Source organism: Lycorma delicatula, chromosome 4 (assembly GCF_047948215.1).
Source record: "Lycorma delicatula isolate Av1 chromosome 4, ASM4794821v1, whole genome shotgun sequence".
NCBI classification, from domain to species: Eukaryota; Metazoa; Arthropoda; class Insecta; order Hemiptera; family Fulgoridae; genus Lycorma; species Lycorma delicatula.
In genome coordinates this window covers 48849477-48870227 of record NC_134458.1, presented here as the reverse complement: position 1 = coordinate 48870227, position 20751 = coordinate 48849477, and the positions used below count along the sequence as shown (strand labels likewise).

General features: G+C 30.2%; 1 protein-coding gene across 3 annotated transcripts in view; it reads left to right on the top strand.

Annotated features, from left to right (window-relative positions):
• Window positions 1–19091, top strand: part of Mitf (transcription factor Mitf) — a 137103-nt gene extending 118012 nt beyond the window's left edge. For all 3 annotated transcript variants that reach the window (XM_075362896.1, XM_075362894.1, XM_075362895.1), the window contains 5 exons: window positions 5725–5908; window positions 8078–8153; window positions 12173–12338; window positions 14478–14597; window positions 17300–19091. In XM_075362896.1, coding sequence (XP_075219011.1) covers window positions 5725–5908; window positions 8078–8153; window positions 12173–12338; window positions 14478–14597; window positions 17300–17440 — 687 coding nt within the window. In that variant the 3' untranslated portion in view covers window positions 17441–19091. The remainder of the gene's footprint in view (window positions 1–5724; window positions 5909–8077; window positions 8154–12172; window positions 12339–14477; window positions 14598–17299) is intronic.
• Window positions 19092–20751: the final 1660 nt, after the last annotated feature.

Here is a 20751-nt window from a genome sequence, read left to right as displayed (position 1 = left end):
TTAAACACTTTTCCATACTATTATTTTTTATGTGGTAAAGATATATCTTAAAAGATTTAAAGTCTTTTACATGGTTTATTAGTTTTTATATCAGATAAATAATTTTTCTTTACGATTTTTATGTTGTTACTGTTGTCAGTATTGTAATTTCAAAATTACATGTTAATTAACTTTTATAATTTTTCTGTAAATCCCTTATTTTACTTGCTCTGGCAAATAAAGCTAATGAACATCCATGTGGTATCCAAAATTGCAGTCAGCTCTGAATCCATAATCGATATAGGAGTGCAATTTTGAGTATAGTAAATCAGCTGAGAAAGTCATAAGCTCTTGGATATTTCTTGGATCCCTAAAGCAAACCATGACCTAACAGAAAATGAGGTTTTTGCTTAAATTTTAAAATTTGTAGAAAAACAGCAGTAGGACAACAAAAGTTATTAAAAAATTACATTTCTTTCATTTCCTGAAACATATGAAAATTTATATGATGTGTTGATCAGTAATGTAGAAGATTACCCTGTATTCAAGAGCATCTATATTAATTACATTCAGAGTTTTTATTAGTCTGTCACACTGCTTAAGAATAAAAGTAAAAAAAAAAATGTATTCTCTGGGATTCTATTTTGAATACTATCACAGGATTATAACAAAAATAATATAAAAATATTTGTGGTGTAAGAATAATTATAATTGTTATTTGCATGTCCATTTCCACCATCTAGCCTGTTTGAATCCACTGGATATCTTCTTCCACTCAGCTCTTCAACCACTCTCTTCATGGTCTCACTAGGACTTTTCATTTCTTGTTTAAACCCATATTCTACTCACCCAATAAGGAGAAACTATTTGCTAGTCTACCTTGATATTCCTTTCTTTTTTCCAGTTTCTCTATTGATATTCTGGAGTATTTATTGATTTTTCTTTTTTTGTGGCCCTAAATCATGTTTTCATTACTAGCAATCTATTTTCTGTACTTGGCTCTGCACTTCTACAAACTCTCACATCATGCATAATGTATCTTATTTGTTTAGTATAGGTGAAGTAATCAATTACACTCTACTTTCTTTGCTTCCAATAAAAAAGTTATCTGATTTATTTTCTTATGCAGGAAGAAGCTATTACCAATCAGGAATTCATTATCTATACAAAAATTAATCATTCTTTTACCATTATCTTTTAGTGTATGCTAAGCTCTATAATTTCCCAAACTACCACACAGATTCTGGATTGCTTCCAACTCTGGCATTCCAGTCTCCCATCACTATAATATATTCTATTCTTTGGCGTAATTTTCTACAGTTTCCTGCAGAAATTCGTAAAAATCATCCCTTGCAGCCAGTCCCGTATCCTATGTTCACATATATATCTGAATCACACCCAATCTCCTCAAACTACAACACCATATACACCATTCTAGGACCAACTGATTCCCACTCAAGCACCTTCTCATTCTCTTCCCTGCTCAGAATTATAGCTGCTCCCTCCTTCGCTTTCTCATATCCCAGCACACCCTCCCATATATCTCATCACATAATCATCATCCACCAAGACCTCTCCACTTCCATTCCTTTTAGTTTTACTCAATTCCATTATTGGTATTCTATATTTATTTATTTCCTCAATTATCTTGATCTCCTTACATGTTAGAGAAGTTATGTTCCATATCCCAAAAATCATTTTATTCTGCTGTTTCTATTTCTTATCGTTTATTTTCAGTCCAGTTTCCTTCCGTCTATCTCTCTGAATAGTTTTTAAATTTGCTTAGTGTGGGCTGCTAACCCTATGACTGAACTATATAGGTGAAGGGGTTACCTCCGTAAGGTTTCTTAACCCACTGATTTTCCTTCAGGGTTTACTTACCTTCCCTTGGTTCTTCTGCTCCCTCAGTCTTTGGGAAAAAATTCCTCCTCCACCCTCAGGACCATTGACCATTTCTCATTGGCAGTGCTTATTTAATGGCAGCACTTGCTCACCATGTCACAGCATCATCAAAGGATCTATGTGGGTTTTAAACAGAATAACACTGTCACAGAATTACCCCTACCACATCCTGCAAATGCTGCTGCCTAAGTCCAGGACTGCTTATTTGGCAAAGCCTTATTTGCAGCTAACTTCATATTTGAGGGCCATTTACCATCTGCTATCTGTGACCTGCACAGTAGCTGAGGCTCATGCTGGGAAGTACCCTCTGTTGTCATTATTATCGCTTAAATTCATAAAAAATAAAAATTATAACATTTCTTTAGTACTTTTGTCTACATTCCTGAAAATAAAATAATTAATTCACCACTGTGGTGAAATATGTTATTCCAGTGTGCTTAGCTCATTTCGTAGAGCCCTGTCCTTCACTCAACTGAATAACTTGATAGTTCTTATCTCAAATGTGTGAACAGGCTAATTAATTATGATATTCGATATTCTGTTGTATTTTAAAATAATGATCATTTTGAATTAAAAATCTTGCATCAATTTTACATTTTCTTCAACAGTAGAAACAAAACTTTTAAAAGAAAAGGAACTGCAGCAGTTAAGACATTAAATTTTAAGGTGGGCACTAATAAGACCTACCTAAGGAAGATTCCCAAAAGCTACACCTCTCAAAATTCTATTATAGTAAATAAGAAAATTTTTAGATAGACTAGTGTTTATAGTTGCAGGAGAAAAAAGTCCTTTTTAAAATTTTTCCATTGATTTTATTTATATTTTATGTCTGCGTGAAAAGATTTTACATGTAATTTGAAAAGATCCTGTATCCCATTTTTAAGGAACCATTGGTCTAATGGAGTGTTTCTCAACCCCAACTCAAGGACAAGTAAAATGTTTCAAAAATTCTGTGGACCACTAAGTTATGTAGGCCTTACTTTTTTTACCTATGTAGGTATTATCAACAATTGGGATATACTGTGTCATTTATAACATAATCTAAAAGCATTTTTTGAATAATAATATGAAAAATAATCAACTAACTTGTTGGTAGTAAAATATTAAAAGTGAATCATCATTGAACAAAAATTTTATCTTTATTTAACAAATAAATCATATGATAAAATTGTGTTATTTACTTGAAATGGTTGAGCTTGTTCACCCGTACAGAGTTCTTTGATATCTACCAGTATTGGTCAACTTTAGTGGAGCATCAGCACTTATATTAAAATGGCTTCTGTATTTCTTTTTACTTGAAGGAACATTGAAAATCATTTCTCACAAATATAGGTTTGAAAACTGTGTGACAATTTTCAATGTTTCTTCAGATAATTCAATTAATTCACCTCTCATTGAAGGTAAGATCCAAAATTAGGGCAAACCAAGATCATGGAATTGCATTTTAAGTCCACTCTTGCTTGAAAGCTCAGTTAGATGTCTTTTTTTTTATAAGAGTTCTTTCTTGTGATTGTAATGCTGAAATGGATCACAAACCCACAGAAAATTATCTATAAAAGTTATTCAGAAAACATGTTTCAAAATTCTGTTTCACAGTTTGCTATAAACCCTTTCAAGAAAATCATAATCAACAAATATTCATCAGATTGGAATTTTTCATTAAAAAGCATTCAAATGTTGGAAAAGCTATTAATTGTCTATCTTTTATGCAGTTAATCTATAACATTAGTTTTTTCTAGAATGTCTTTATTTTGTTGTAGGCATCAAGAACAGTTAAACAATTTCCTTGAAGGGAGAGATTCAATTCATTTAATATAGAAAATATGTCTGAAAGATATCATAATGCTAATAAACAACCTGCATTAACAATGAATGATGCAAAATCAGAATTGTGTTCATTTACAAAAAATTAAACTTTCTGCTTTAACTGAATAATCTTGTTAGTACTTTGCCCCTGGAAAACCAGTGAATTTATGCAGTAAAAGTTGTGTTTATTTACTGCCCATTTCATTACAGAGTACAAAAACCAACTTGTTATTTAATGGTCGAGTCTTAATAAAATTAACTAGCTTTACAGCATTATCTAATATATTGCTAATCTAATCCAGTTTTAAATTATGGTGGCATTCCTTTGGACACCAACATTTCTGTAAATATGAAACACTGAATCCAGTTCATATTCAGAGCTACATCCTTAACCTTAGAAATAACCCCACTATGCCTATTTGTAAGGGTGCAAGTTCCATCCAAACAGAACCCCACACAGTTTTCCCCACTGGATCCCTTTATCACTTATCTAGTTATTGAGAGTGAAATATTTTTTCTCCAGTTCGTATTGACAAATAACTATTATTGATGATAACAGAATATTATCATGGCGTTATTTTTCGCAGCACAATTACTGTGCACTATTATAAACGTCAGTAGTCTCATTTATTTGTAACTCGGCTGTTCTTAAATCTTTCAATTAATTGATATTCTACATCTGCCATATTGTCAATTCTGCAACCAACAGTGTCATTTGTAAGAGGAATCAAATCAACATTCTTTAGTAAATTGTTACCATAATTTTTACCACATCTTTTATAGTTTAAATTTTCTCCAAAGGAATGAAGTTTCCCTGTTTTGGCTAAACACAAACTTAAGAGGTAGGATGCCTCCAGTACCTTGATATGGAACCCAATGCCGAAACTGTATCTATTTAATGTCCCTAAGTGTCGCTGAAATAATGCAGTTAATTTACTCTTCACTTTACGTTTAGTTTCTAAATGTTATTGGAGTTTCACACACTCATTCAACACTTCATAACACTAAAAACATTGAGGTTTCTGTTCACTTTCATCACCACACTGAGTAAACCCAAATTTAAAATATAAAATTGTCATATTTCCTACTGTATTTTTTCTTTGAACTGCTGATTTTTTTTTACCTTAATTGTATCACATTTACTTGCCGTTATGACACATGAATCTCATTTAGGCCTAGCGTCACTTGTTACATTTGCTTTTCTTTTCAAAGTTCCTGTTTTAAGCCATTTTTCCATTATTCAAAATGTTTCTAAAAATATATATAAAATTGGAGTTACCTCACAACTAAACAGAAACTCAGAGCTCTTTGTGTGCAGGTCTGATTGTTGTACAGATTGCTTGAGATCGGATAATTAAAATTATGTCACACTCTGACAAAAAATTCTGCCTGAAAGAAAAAAGTTTGCCTGACAAAAATGTTCTGCCAAAAATCTGATTTTATTTGTCAAAATTTTAAGTGACCAGGGGTGGGAAGAACAGGTGTATTGATAGAAATCAAATGATTGAAATGTGGGTAACACTTGTCTACTTCAAATATAACAAAACAGCAAAAAAAAAGGAACAAAATACTGTGCTGTATCCTCAAGCTACCTGGATTAGGCTACCAGTGTGGCCTAATCCTTTTATATTAGTGACAATGCAGTCGTACCCTCATACTCTGGAAATACCAGATGTCTGGTCATTGAAATCTTCATGAAAATTAAAAAGTTAAGTAATTTTTCATTAACCATTTTATTTCAATTTTTACTTTCTTATTTAATTATTATTTGTTTTGTCTGGATAATTTTCCATTTAATTTAAGTCTGCCTGTTGACCATCTGTCTCATCATCGCAGACTACTGGTTAAGAATCACTGATCTAATGTGATTCATCTCCTCCCACTACATGCTTATTTTATTTACTAATTATATACTTACTAAATTCTCATATTTCTTTAGGAATCTATGCTTTGTTGGTGCGCATACTTTTTTATTTGCTGATTTTATTTTTCAGAGTTGATTAATGATTTCATATATTCAATCGATCTCTGTTTCAGACTGGTTCTACAGGAATGTACCTCGACCATTTAATTGCTCTAGGATCAAGCACAACGCCGGTTAAAACGAGTATCTCATGCCCTCCTGATCTACAACAAGTAAAGTCTGAACCGGCACAGTTTACTGAAGCAGATTTACATGCACTCGCCAAGGATCGCCAAAAAAAAGATAATCATAACATGAGTAAGAATTGTGTTATTAATTTATTATGTCATCATCATCATCATAAATTATATGGGTCAGTCTTTATAGCTTGTCCAATTTGTCTTTTGTCATCCGCTTTATATTTCCAACTAATAAAAAGTGCACTATTAGGTTCTATTACTATTCATTCTGTCCACATATCCTTTATGCACTTCCCTATGCCTTCCTGTTAAATCTACAATTCTTTCCACTAGTTACCATTGTGACACAACACTTGGCACTTGATCCCACAATATCACCTCTTAATTCTTTATGTAATATTTCCTTCTGTTTTGTTTCAGTTCTGTGAAATTGACTTGACATATCATTTTAAGAAATTTATATGACTGACACAGCATTACTTAGTTTTGGCTCAGTCATAACATATAGAATATAATAATAGTGTTATTTGCTTTCCCTAACCTGAAATTTATGTAATACGTATTCTATATCTTGTGATTTATAAATAACAGCTAATTGAAATAAAGTTACCCTAAAAGATCATTTGAATCAATCATCATTTTCTCTTCTTCATGCGTATTCCTTCTAGTTCCTCTTCTGCTGTCCCATTATTAGTTTATGTTAACCTACTTTTTGTTATGGCCGATGCCAAACCAAAAGTTGGTCAGATTAAATAATAATATACGCTGTGTCTTAATACTCACTGTTATGCACAGCTTGCTTATAACTTCAGGAGTATTCATACAGAATTAATGTAATGTTATGGCTTGAAGTGGCTGAAGTGACAAAAAACATTCAAAATTTGTTAATGTATGTATGTATAATATTTAAATGAAAATAATCAAAATCATCAGATTGTTTTTGTAAGTGAGCGTGACAAAATGTAATAAATACTTTTATAAAATAGTAAAAAAAAAACCATGACCCTTTGTAATCTGTTGAAATTGTTTTCAGAAGATTGAGATCAGATCATTTCAAAAGAAATGAAAAAATAAAGAAGACTGAAATTAAATTTTTATAATTGTACTTGTTAGCAAGAAAATAAAAATATTTAATAGATTCATTTATCAAATTAGGTTATTTTTAAAAACATCTAATAATAAACATTATTATAATTCATTTACTTTTTTTAATTGTTATTAAAATAGATGAAAGGTAAAAAAAAACTAACTCCTTATAAAACTAAATGTGTTAATATGAATATAGAATTAAATATTACATTTAATATAGCATATTATTTTGTTATGTTGTAATTTACTATTTTAACTTTGTCCCTTAGTAGTTATTTCTCAAAACATTGATGTGCTTATTCCATAATATGGAGTATTCATTACAGGTGAAATCCAGTCTTATACAGTAGGCTTTTGATAATCTGTCACATATTGGGCAGCCCTGGTGTCAGATTACTGGAATTACCCTAATTTCAATGGAATAACCCACAGAAAATGTTATGTCCTTTCATATGCATTTATTAATTGGAATAACTGATGTAATTTGATTAAGAAAATAACAATAATACGTGTAACTAATTACTTACTTAATAGAAAAATACTGGTCAATAATCTTTTGCTTTTTTGCTTTAATGGACGGTTTAAAATTATTTTCTCACAGACGTTTTAATGTTAAAATATCAGCGGCTGCCACTTCAATTTCTTCGGCCCAGTTGACACACATGTTAAACGCACTCAACCATTTTCATAACCTATGATACTAATCGATGGCAAAGGAATTAGTAGTTTTGCTATACAATTGTGTGATGCTTTTTTAATAACTTTCTCAAGTTATTAAAAAAGGTATTTATACCTTTTGATTTAACATTTTGACATTTATTTTAGTATTATTTATAATTTCTTTTTTTTAATTTACATTTAATTTCAATTTAAAAGTGGTATATGGAATATACCACTTTATGGAATATTCTGTAATCTTATATTTTTAACAATGATGTTAAAAATTATAGTTACTGTTATTTTTGTCTTAAAAATCGGATTTCTTTCCAGCAGCCATAAATGTTCAAATCTTATCCAAATTGGTTGTAATTTGATTGACAATTACCGATCTCATTTACTTTTCAATTATACAGTGTTGGAAAGATTTATTAGCAAGTATTAATTGCAATTAATTAATTGTACCTTATAATAAATAACTTGAAATAACTTGAAAAAAATAAAACATGAAAGTAATTGTCCGATTTTTCTTTTTTTTCAGTTGAAAGAAGAAGAAGATTCAATATAAATGATCGTATTAAGGAACTTGGGACTTTGCTTCCAAAAAATAATGATCCGTAAGTCTGATGTTTGTATTAAAACATTATTTTTATAATATTAAAGCAATCAGGTATTTATATTTAACAATTCATATTTTTAAATCTAAAAAAATATAGTAAAACCTCTAAATAATAGCAAGTATAAAGTAGTATACATAACTCTAAATAAGGAAGATCCAAAGAAGAATGGCGGTTATTGCAGGAGATTGTTTTTTTAAAATAAGATTGTGAGATTATGAGGTTATAAAAGAGTTTGATTGTTAAAATGATTGTAGGAAAATTAAAACATTTACATGTGAAACATGCATAGTGGTTTCATTACATTTCTTCAATCCCTACCTTTTAAATCTGGTTATATAATGTTATCATTGAATAATCAGCTCAAACGTCTAAAGCTTTCATACAGACTTTTATCACTTCTGTCCAAAAGCAGCTATTTAAATTCTTATCTGCCAACTCCTTTCTGCCTGCTTCAACAATTCAGCAGATTTTCTCCCAGTCCTTTGTTTTGTCTCTTTATCTTCTTTAAAGCAATCTCAAAGTACTAGATAGGAGTTTTCCTTGATCCCAAGCTCATCCCAACACTGTAGCTCCTTATATCCAAAGCATCACAAAGCTTCACTGAATACACCTTTGTCAAAACCAGTGTAGAAATTGCAGATAATGATTAATACTTACATTTCCCATTTGTTAAAAAAAAATGTAATTTTTATGTCATTGTTAAAAAATGTTACCAATCTTGTTTGAAAATCTGTACATTACACATCCTAATTTTATGATTTTCCCCCTTTGTATTCCAGTTATTTTTGTTTACATTCTACATTTTTTTCATAATTTAGCAAATGCAGCTTTTGTGACTGATGGGGACCTGCCCCTCATTGTAACCCTCAAATCTGAGAGACCAGGATATTCTAAAAGGGTTTCTTTATGAAGAGGATAAGCATCACTATTTGTACACAGCTTTTTCTAACCTTTTTTGGCAGCCATACTTACTTGTCTTGCTACAAAATTACACCTGTGTTTTGTGGCTTTAATAAATGCAATTAAGTCACCACTTCCGTCCGTAGATTTCTTGTTGCCAATCCGAGACCGCTTATTTGATCCAAGGACCTTATTTGTAGCTACTAACCCCAGTATCTGAGAGTTGTTTAATATCTGCCTACTATGTCCCAAATGCTGGGACCATACATAAGTAATGCTAGTAAAACATTTCAGTCCATGCAAAGCATTAATTATACAAAACTGTATTCTATTGCAAAATCAAAATAATTCTTTGTGGCAACTTGAGAAGTCAGAAACTAGTTATTAGGTAAATTTCATAAAAAAGCTACCTATTGTAATGGGTATCATGATCCAATTCCCGGAAAGCCCCAGATCCCAAAACCACTGTCAGCTCAAAAGTTTATACATTTTTTTTTTTTTTTTTTTGTCTTCAGTCATTTGACTGGTTTGATGCAGCTCTCCAAGATTCCCTATCTAGTGCTAGTCGTTTCATTTCAGTATACCCTCTACATCCTACATCCCCAACAATTTGTTTTACATACTCCAAACGTGGCCTGCCTACACAATTTTTCCCTTCCACCTGTCCTTCCAATATTAAAGCGACTATTCCAGGATGCCTTAGTATGTGGCCTATAAGTCTGTCTCTTCTTGTAGCTATATTTTTCCAAATGCTACTTTCTTCACCTATTTGCCGCAATACCTCTTCATTTGTCACTTTATCTACCCATCTGATTTTTAACATTCTCCTATAGCACCACATTTCAAAAGCTTCTAATCTTTTTTTCTCAGATACTCCGATTGTCCAAGTTTCACTAGTAAAGATTAAAAAGTAACGGCGATAGGGAACATCCTTGTCGGACTCCCTGTCTTATTAGGGCTTCTTTCTTATGTTCTTCAATTGTTATTGTTGCTGTTTGGTTCCTGTACATGTTAGCAATTGTTCTTCTATCTCTGTATTTGAACCCTAATTTTTTTAAAATGCTGAACATTTTATTCCAGTCTAAGTTTATACATACATTATATATATATATATATATATGTTTCACTTGTGGACACGATAACTGCCGTAATTTTGCATCAATCATTTTCAAATTGTTCCTTAGAAATAACTCATATCAAAATCTTGGTTGAGTTCGTTAACAGACAAAATCGGAACATGGGGGTGGAAATAGGGTAGCTCTTTCAAAAAAACAAAATATCGCTGTAACTTTCTTATTAAGTAAAATATTAAATGTGTTAAGTAGAATATTAAGTTTCTACTATTCTTTGGATAAGGGCCTAAAACTTATCTAAGTCATTTTTTTTATATTACCAATCATTGGCCCAGAGGGTGGAAAAAATTGTTTTGAAGACAAAAAAATTATACCTCCCTTAATAGGCACGGTATCGAATCAGTTTTAAGTGGTCGTTAGTCCTCTGAACATTACCTAAAATTTTAAACAGTTTTTTATATGACCAACCCTTATGACAAGGGATAACCAAAATGTTTCAAATGTTGAAATTGTAAGATGGGGTTTGTCGTATGCTAAATATGTGAAACTTTTTTCACATGCAACCATTGTGGTATTGAGTAAATTTGAAGTTCTTCTTAACTTTAAGGTGGAAATCTTTTTTATCCCATATTTAGCACCAGTGAAATCTACCTCCGCCTTCTGGCATGCCAAAAGGAATTTTTTTTTAGTTTGGCCAAATACTTCAATATTTGAAGTTTTTTTTTTCATTAAATAATTATTTTGTGTTTTTCAGTAGTGTTATTGGATCTGTGTTTCCGTAAAAGAGTCGCACTGCTTAATTTTCTGTAGCACTTAATAAACTGTTGATTTTCTTATAATTATTCTTTTTTATTATTTTTTCAGTTACCAATAAGAAATTACTGTAGTGATGCAAAATAATTAGTTTTTTTTTTTTTGTAAACATACTTTTATTTTGTTAACTTTTCTGTTAAAAATAATGTAAGGTCCTGCATAAGTTGTTTAACTTCATCCCTTACAATTTGATATTTCTTCAACAGTTAAAATATCTCAGAGAGTTGAATCTTGGAAATTGAAGGATGTGAAGCATAGATAAAATATGAATAGGTAAAGCTATGTTTAATAGAATAGTTCCTGTAGTTTAACAAGTGTGCTTTTGACATTATTAGTAACAGAGGATAACAGTTAAAATAAATAATTATAGAGAAAATGTATATATATTCATTTCTTTATATTTTATTTATTTAATGTAAACAGTATTATAAATAGCCTAAGAGACAAAACCAATAAGTTAGTGCATGTACCTACTATTAGCAGCAGACATGAACATTTACGAGATTGTAGATAGATTGATTTCATACATTGATGACATCCATTAGTGGGAATACTCCTAACTGTTATTACGATCGGGCAAGCCATATTTGTGGTTATACATATAATTTCTTTTTGCTCTAGAAAAGTATGGTTCTTTAGCTTTATCTATTATCAACTTTTCCATGAAAGTTAGTAATGACAAACCATTAAAAGTTTTAACTCTGTAAATCAGCAGTTCTCATTTTTTGCTTGAGAAAAAAAAATCTATATGTGTTGAATTGGTAGTCACTTTTAGATATTAGTGTTAAACATAATAAGAAAAAAAAAGAAATAATATGACCTTATATTTTCTGTTTGTGAAATAAAAACTAGAAAGTAAACGTTACTTATGAAGACATAATTACAGTATGTTAAAAAAATAATTGACTCTTAGGTGTGATAATTATACTGAAATTAAAAGATTTGTACAAGATATTATATATGAACAGTATTTTCAGATCAATTCTGTAACAAATCGTTAAAAAATAATTGTAGATTCGATCTCAGTTAAGATACAAGGTGTGATTTTAATTGTGTGTTGTGTAATTTTTCATTTATAAAGATCTATGGGAAACTAGCTCTACAAATCAGTTTTTTGTTTAATATATTAAAATTTTCTCACATTTATGTAAATTTTTGGTACATTTAATATTAAGTTTTTTATTTGTTGTAATATTTTTTTTAAATTTTCATCTACTTTTCTGTTGTCAGATATTTTGAAATAGTCCGTGATGTCAGACCCAATAAGGGTACCATCCTAAAATCATCTGTAGACTACATCAAAGCACTTAAACATGAAGTTCAGAAAATGAAACAAGTAGAAAGTAAGCAAAGACAACTTGAAACTCAAAATAGGCGTTTGCTACTTCGAATACAGGTGCAGTTCTAATTGTTATTTACAGAATAAATAGAAGGGAAAATTTCTAATTAGTCTTATTATCTTTAACATTAGCTTACTTTCTGAAAAATGTGCCTCCCAAACAGGACAAACAATTTTTTTCTTTACTTAATGTGAATATATATTTATTAAGTAGATTATATCAAAACTTCAGACTTTTATATTGTATACAAATTAAATTCAAAAAAATACCACCAAAACACAGTAACAGAAAAACCTAAGAAAACTAATATCAATAGTAAATTTTCATGGGATCCCTCATCATCAGTTGATACATAATTCTATAATTACATCAAACAAATAACAAAATTTATTATTTTGTTATTTTTAACATGCCATTTTTGATAGTATTTTAGATGCCTTAACTATAAGTTTTAAGTGACATATGTCAGTCTCTCAAAAATGATAACCATTAAAAGTAACAAGTAATAATCATCTCTTGTTAGACTTACTTGGGATATGAAGAGTGAAGTGAATTTCTGTGTTGCTTTCTTCACCAATTAAATGTACTGTTGTATATCAGTATGTTTAATGCTAGACTGTGTCATAGCTGTAAGAAAGGACAGATAGTGTAAAACAAGTAAATGTATCCCTTTCTGTCAGAATAATGAATTCTCTCCACTCAGCAGAGCAGTGTAAATTTTATAACATGTGTTTTCTGACTGTCCAGAAAGAAACTTACATTTTGAAATAAAAAATCAGCCAAATAAAAAAAAGAAATTTTATTATATACATTTGAAAGGGACAATCTTAAACTATTTTTCTACATAGTCACCATTTAAATTGAGGCACTTCTTATAACAATGCACAAGCTTTTCAATTCTTTCTCTGTAGGAATCTGCTGCCTTAGATTTTTGGCACCCATCTTGCACAAAACTTGTGATAACCAAGCTTCCCTGATACAATTTCATGCAGTAAACTTCATGAAATTGGGGAAAATAAAACGAGAGTTCCGTAATGAAAATGCAGCAATTTTCACAAATTTTATAGTTGATTTTCATCGTTAGTTCATCAGTCATAAGACTAGGCCGACCACAGCAGTCTTCATCGTTAACATTGGTGCAGCCATTTTTAAACTAAATGCATCACTGCCTCACTCCACCTTCACTCATTATTCCATCTCTACACCTCACAAAGTTGCTGATGAATTTCAATTGGTTTGAGGTTTTTCTTATGTGTTACATTCCAGTCGTTCTGACATGACTCTAGAGCAAGGAATATTCTTCTTTAGAGCATGTTAGGATATCTGATAAATTGACTATGACATCAGCACGCCGTTTTTGTTATTCGCTCCTGTCAAATCATAAATTAAATCTTGAGGTTTTTTTCCAGTAAAAACCTAATCACTGAACGCACCTCACAACTTGCTGGATTTTCTATTGAACTGCACATTTCAATAATTCACAATGAACAAAGTAGAAAAATCAGTCTACACACTACAACATCTTGATACATACTGAGTGTAGAAACGTTTTGTCACCAAGATGGCGGCTCTATCTCCACCCATCTCCACGCTAGGCACAAACATAAGTTACTTTCTGGACTGTCCTCGCATGAATTTTATTCCGACAAAATTTCAGAATGATTTTTTTTTTATTTCTGTGTTTTGAGATCAGGTTGGGATTTTAAATTACTCAATATTTTGACTTTTCTGATACTTTTAAAAATAAAAATACATTTTACATACTTAATTTTGATATCATTTTAAACAAATATATTAGATACAAACGTTTGTTTGATTTTAATTTTGAAAGTTTATTGAAGTCAATAATATCATTTATGGAATCAACATAATATATATTGTTTAGGATTGGAGTATGGTTTCTTTTTGTTGTTTAAGTTTGTGATAACAAAACACATTAAAAATTTAGTAGACCTTTATCTTATAAATCAGAAGTTTATCTTGTGCTTACACAATCTAAAGAATAATTATAAAATTAAATGTGGGTGTGTGCAAATACTAAAACCACCTGATTATTTTTAATTACTATTTCTATTGTTATCACTACCAAGATTTTTTTACTATTTTCAATATAGTGGTACAGTATAATGTTTGATAAACTGATATTAACATTTATATTATGTGATTAACTATCTATCACGTGTTTTATTTTACAGGAGCTGGAACATTTGGCTAAAGCCCATGGTCTGCATGTTTCTGAATTTACTTGGCAACCCACAGCTCCTTCTGTTGTAATAAACACTTATATTAAAAACAACCCACCTTTATCATCAAAGGTAATTTTGCTGCTATTTATTAAAATTAGTGCACTTATCTCACTTTTTTTAGGTGTTTGATCATTTTTAAATAGAAAAAGCGTGGATAACATTTTAATATAAAACAATTGTAAAATTATGATCATCCAGAAGTACAGAAAAATAAAAGAAATAAAATAAAGTATTTTGGATTGTCAATGATTAAATGAGATTGTACATCTATGCATCACTCTCTCCCTCACCCTCCATTCACTGGTGTGTGTGTGTGTGTGTGTGTGTGCGTGTGTGTGTGTGTGTGTATGTGTGTGTGTGTGTGTGTGTGTGTGTGTGTGTGTGTGTGTGTGTGTGTGTGCCAAAAAGAAGTCCAGCCTATCCAGTTTTGTGCATAATGAAAATCAGAACCTTCCTTAGCTGGGTCATAATTCTTGATGCTTCCTGAAAGTGCCATAAGGAACTTCGGCAAAGATGTAGAAATGCCTCCACTCTAGAGCGTTACAATTTCCATTTATAAGGTAATAGCTCTGTTGGACATTAGCATGGAACAGTCTATTGATTTAAAGGTACTTCTGGAACAGTCCATCTACAATGATAAACTAGGATCTTTCTCAAGCATCAACTTTCCAATCCGAAAATTATTGTATGAAAATTTATAAGATTGCAGTGAAATATAAGACAAATATGAAAGTCTTCCATTGATAATTTTGTTAGTTTAATTATCTGTAAATACAGTTAATATATTCCAGTCACTTAATATTATTTATTTATACTAATTTCTTACCACTTGTATGTCTTTCTATTGTATAGTGCAATTGTTGGGATTGACTATGGTAAATATATATATTTGCATAATAAAGCTGTAAAAATATTTCAGTAATATTTCATTATGTGTTTGGTTAACAAGTATTGTATATTGTTAAAATGTCACTGATAAAATAAGTTATTACATTCATTGTACAACTTAATCAATATCAACTGTTTTTTTTTTTTTTTATTGACTATTTTTTCCATTTGTTGCATTGTCAAAGTAATTCATTCAGCCGACCTGAAGAATATTATTAAGATACATATGTAACTGTTTTATCATTAAAATTGATTACTGATTTTTATCATTTATTTTATTGTGTATAATTGGCCTCTATATTGTATCAGAAAATCAAATTTCAATATTTTACAAAAAGTGATAAATAGTTCATAAATTGTTTGGCAGATACTTTAAAAATTTTATTACGTTAAGTAAGTGTTCAAAACAATTCTTCACAATTTATTAAAAAAAACCCTGTTCACAACTGTCATAAAAAAGTTTCTCTTCAGTACTTTTTTAATTTCAGACTAATCTACATTTACCTCAAACTTTCCAATACATAGTTACATTCTAGCTTGAATAATATAAAAGTTTTTCAAATCTGATATTTTCTTTATATTGTCAGTAATATATAAGTGAATGTGGTCATTTTTAAATTTATTAAAAAGTAAGTTAATTTCAAAATTAATTAATGGTTCTGTGTAAAATATTAAATTGCATCCTCCTCAAAGTCTGATCTGTAAACAGTTTTTGTAAAATTGTATTAAGAAATCTAAGGAAGCTTGGCTTTACCTATCAAGTTCCTTAGCTTTTAATAAGATTTCTTATACAGCCACCAAATAAGAAACAGTCCCTGAACACCTCTTAAGGCAGAGTTGCCTATATCAAGCCACACGAGTACCAGCAATATAATAAATCAAAAATGTCTTTGTAACACATAGCCAGTGTTCGTAAAGCAGAAAACCATGAGAGAGGAAAATATATAGATAATAGAAAGTGGTGAATTGTGATAAAGGGGCACTGTACCCATATAAGGACCACAAAATAGATAGATAAACCTGCCCAAATGTATACATCAGTCTCTTATGGGAGTCAGCAGTCACAATACTCACTCTCAAGAATTTTCAGTCTTTACCCAGTTGGAAATAACACATTACTGATTAGCACTTCTGCACAGACCAGCATAAATACATATTACAACAAATTACTTTTCTTCTACATTCTAAAAATCTACCTGAACCAAGACTTAAGATTATTTTTAGAAAACCGTCACTCATCCCCCAAAGAAGTACTGAATTATGTAAATTGTTCAGGTAGATTTCCCTTGGAAAATGGCAACACTTGTTATTGGTTTCCAGTCCCTGCAGTGTCAAGAGAGATAACCTTCATGAAAATTTAAGGGTATCAAGTAAGGATAAAATGCCTACAATCAAAACCTTGTTTGAGAAACTAGTCACTAGATTACATAAGTTTCAAAATGTCAAATTTCATTTTCACACATGCTGTAGACATTTTGTAGGAGTAATGACCGTAAAAACAGTCAGTGCTGTTTAAAATTTATTTGTAAAAAATTAATTGGTAAATAGTAATTTTGTCCTGTATTATAGTTAAAATTTAAGTGGTATATTTAGGTTTCAATTATAAAATCTTTGCTATACATTCTTCCTTACTAGACTTTATTTACTGTGAAGTTTTCAAATGTATATTTATTTTATTTCAAGCCTCAGACATGCTTTTGAAAATTTTTAAAGAGGAAAATTAAATGGATGAATTATACATGAAAAAATGGCAGCAGAACTCATTAATTTTCTATTTTTCTAGTAAGTTATGCAGTTCATTGAATTATTTTTCATCACATCATTTTTGACTTGACATTTTTTTTTAAATTGTATATAATATATATGTATCCTTTATTTTTCAGATGCCAGATGTCTTAACAGAAGCATCAACATTGAGTTCAGCTGAAGATTTAATGGATGATGATTGCCATGGTGTTGTTAACGGTGATCCCATGTTGTCTTCACCACCCTCACCATCAGAAATGGATATGATTGTCCAGTAGTATTGTAATTATATTAGTAATATAGAAAAAGATAAGTGAAATACAGTTTGTTAAACAACATTTGCAAATTTTTGTTTGTAGATTTCCATTAACAATAATTATGTAAATCGTGATATCTGTCAATTATTCTTCTATTAAGTTAAGTTAGTATTCTTTTAGATATTTGGTACTTTATTTTTATTACTGTTACTGTCAATATGATTGCTGATAACATTAGAATTTAAACATGTTGTGATCAGTTTGAAACTTACAGATTTAAACATAATTTAATAAAAATTGTTGCTAATACTTTTACATATATAATCAGTATATAATCATATATAATCAAACTGTTATTCACTTCAAAAGCATGTGACATGTAACATAAATATTGTTTTATTTAAAGATTTTTTGAAAAGCTGAATTTTATAATTAAAGAGAAGATCAAAGATAAAAAAAAGATTACGCAAAGTAATAACACATTTTAGAACTGAGATAAATGATTATTCAATTTACCTTTTCAAAAATAAATTCTGTTAATATATCTCACCTTTTTTTTTAAATTGATTTACTTAAAATTTTATTACATTTAGTAATTCTTTGTTTTTTCTTCTCTTTGATTCACTTAAAATAATATTTTCATTCAAAATAATAGACTGTTTAATCATAGTTTGTTTTTAGTTTTACTTACATTCAGAAAAAAAAAATTCTGTATACTATATCATTTGGTACTTTTAATTGATACAGTGTCAAAATATTTTCACCTTGTTAAAAAATTTATATTCACAGTCAAAAATTCTCAAACTACATAAGAAATAAAATTAAATAGAAATACTCAAAATACACAGTTTTGTACAGTATTGTAATACCTTTTTGTTATAGCATTCCTTCAGTGATTTTTAAAACTATATAATACACTAAAATGAAGTACCACATTAGATATGTTATATAAAAGTATTGAAATGTAACTTATATTCACTGAGAGTTGAGAACATTAGCATGTAAAAAAAACTTCTGATATAATTTCTCAATGATTATGTATAATGTATTTTAATATTGTAAATATAGAGATGATAAAAGTACTTTTATGTAGAAATTTGTTTAGTTTAGACCAGAATTCAATTCTCTATATACGACTGATCTGAGTAGAAGTTTAACTTTTACTCGATCAAGCCGGTCTTTGTGATACTATTACAATATTGTAATCAAAAACCAGTAAAATAATCTGTGGCTGTGTGCATGTGTGTATAAAGCAATATATTAATTTATACATAGATTTACAAAAAATATATTTCTAATTAAATACTATATTCAGTTGTTAAGTTTAAATATTTTATCCAGAAGAAAGTATTAAGATATTTTTTAGGTGTTCTCTAATGTTGTTTTTTGTTGACTCTTTTATTATAAATTTAAAAAAATATCTTATTTCATTTACTCCAGAATTTTGGAAACCTATAAAATAAGTATAATATCTTTAATATTGTATTAAACCATGTACTTTATAAATTGTTGGATGTATACTCCTAAATGAAGTCTAGTTTAATGAGATTTCAGTATTATAATAGTAATTAAAGTAATAGTGATAAAAATTTGTTTGAAAAATAAAAATAATTTATTGAATTATTTTATTCTTTTCAGTCCATTGAAATATTAAATATATTGTTTTATTTGATTGTTTTATTTTTATTTCATTTTTCCTGTATTTTGTCATTTCTAAAATATTAAAGTAATTGAAAGAGGATTTGAAGGATTGGGCTAAGAGAACTGTCTAAATGTACGGAATTGGAAGTGTCTTGTTTATATAAGGCTCTTTGCAGATGATCAATCTTTAATATCAGAAGACAAAGAGGGTATGTCATATCATACATGCCAAGACATTAGTGGAGCTATAGAAGTGGTTCTTCTCTCTATAGTGTAGAAAAATATATTAATATTTTTCTGTTTTTATTACTATCTTTTATGACCGCACTGGATAATCACTTTATTCAGTCCATTATCCAAGTCTCTTCTTCAATGGGACTGTTTGGGCCTTGCGGTCCTCCCAGTAATTTTTCAAACATTCTGATTTTTTTTCTCCTACTGTTGAAAATGTTCATGTTACGAGTTTTTTCTTGTGAGTGTGAAGCGAGTTTCTTTGTTCTTGATTTTCTTGTTTAATTTTATGTTATCTGTGGTGTAAGACCAATTTCCGTCAGATTCTCTGTTATTTCTTTGATCCAGCTGCATCCTGTCTTGGTGTTTTTCGAATCAAGATTGTACTGTACTAGCTGTTTCAGAAGTCTTGAATCTTACATCCTCATATGTACAAAGAATAATATGTCCTAGTTTTCTCTTACGTATGGTGTCGCTGGTAGGTTCTAACTCTTTTTACACAGCTTTGTTGGGCACAATCCACCACTGCCTGTCTTTCTGGTACTTTTTATTGATGCAGGTTCTTCCAATTTTCTGGACTGTGCCTGTCTTTGATTGTTTGTTCAGGTGGAAGAATGTTTCTGCTGCACAAGTGGCTTCTGGTTTTATAACTATTATAGTGTCTTATTTTTGTGTTTATTGATAGGCAATTTTTATTGTAAGTGTACCAGGTTAATTTTTGAGCTTTAGCTAGTTTGTTTCTTCTTATTTGAGCCAAGCTTTTTTCATTTAGATTGTTTGTTATTATTTCTCCAAGGTATTTAAATTGGGTTACTATTTTGATTTTATTACCATTTATGTGTATTTCTTTTAATCACATTTGGTTTTGGAGCATAATTTCTGTCTTTTCAAATTATATTTTAGGCCAGTTTTATTTGTAATATTTTGAAGTTCTAATATCTGAGATTTAGCTTCTTCAATGTTGTTTACTAGCAGTGCCAAGTCATAGCCAAAACCAAGACACTTTGTTTTGATTTTTCAGCCTATTTTTACTTTTGGGGGACATTTTTTGAACCATTCCCTCAGTACCATTTCTCAGCGGGCATTTAAATGTGAGGGCCTCCAGGGCGCTAAACAAGCCCTAGATTCTGTCGTTGATCGACTATCAAGCAAGGTGGTCCAGGTGGTGGAAGGAGTCAGGGACTTCAAACCAGTAATGGGGTGGGGCTTGGCGAGATCCACACTCTTTAAGACGGGTGGAGAAGATGGTGAAAAAGCCTGTCTCCTTCACTGTAGTAACAGCTGCAACTGGGCCTAAGCAGGTTAGTCCCCCGCCGTCAGTTCAGGCATTGGCTACCAAAATTAAGCGGGCCACTGTCAAGGGGATCCCAGTAACACCTAGTCCAGCGTATTCATCTGCGATGATGGTGCTAACCCTGAAGAAGGTCCTGGACCTGCAGAAGAAAAGTTCCAGATCTCCC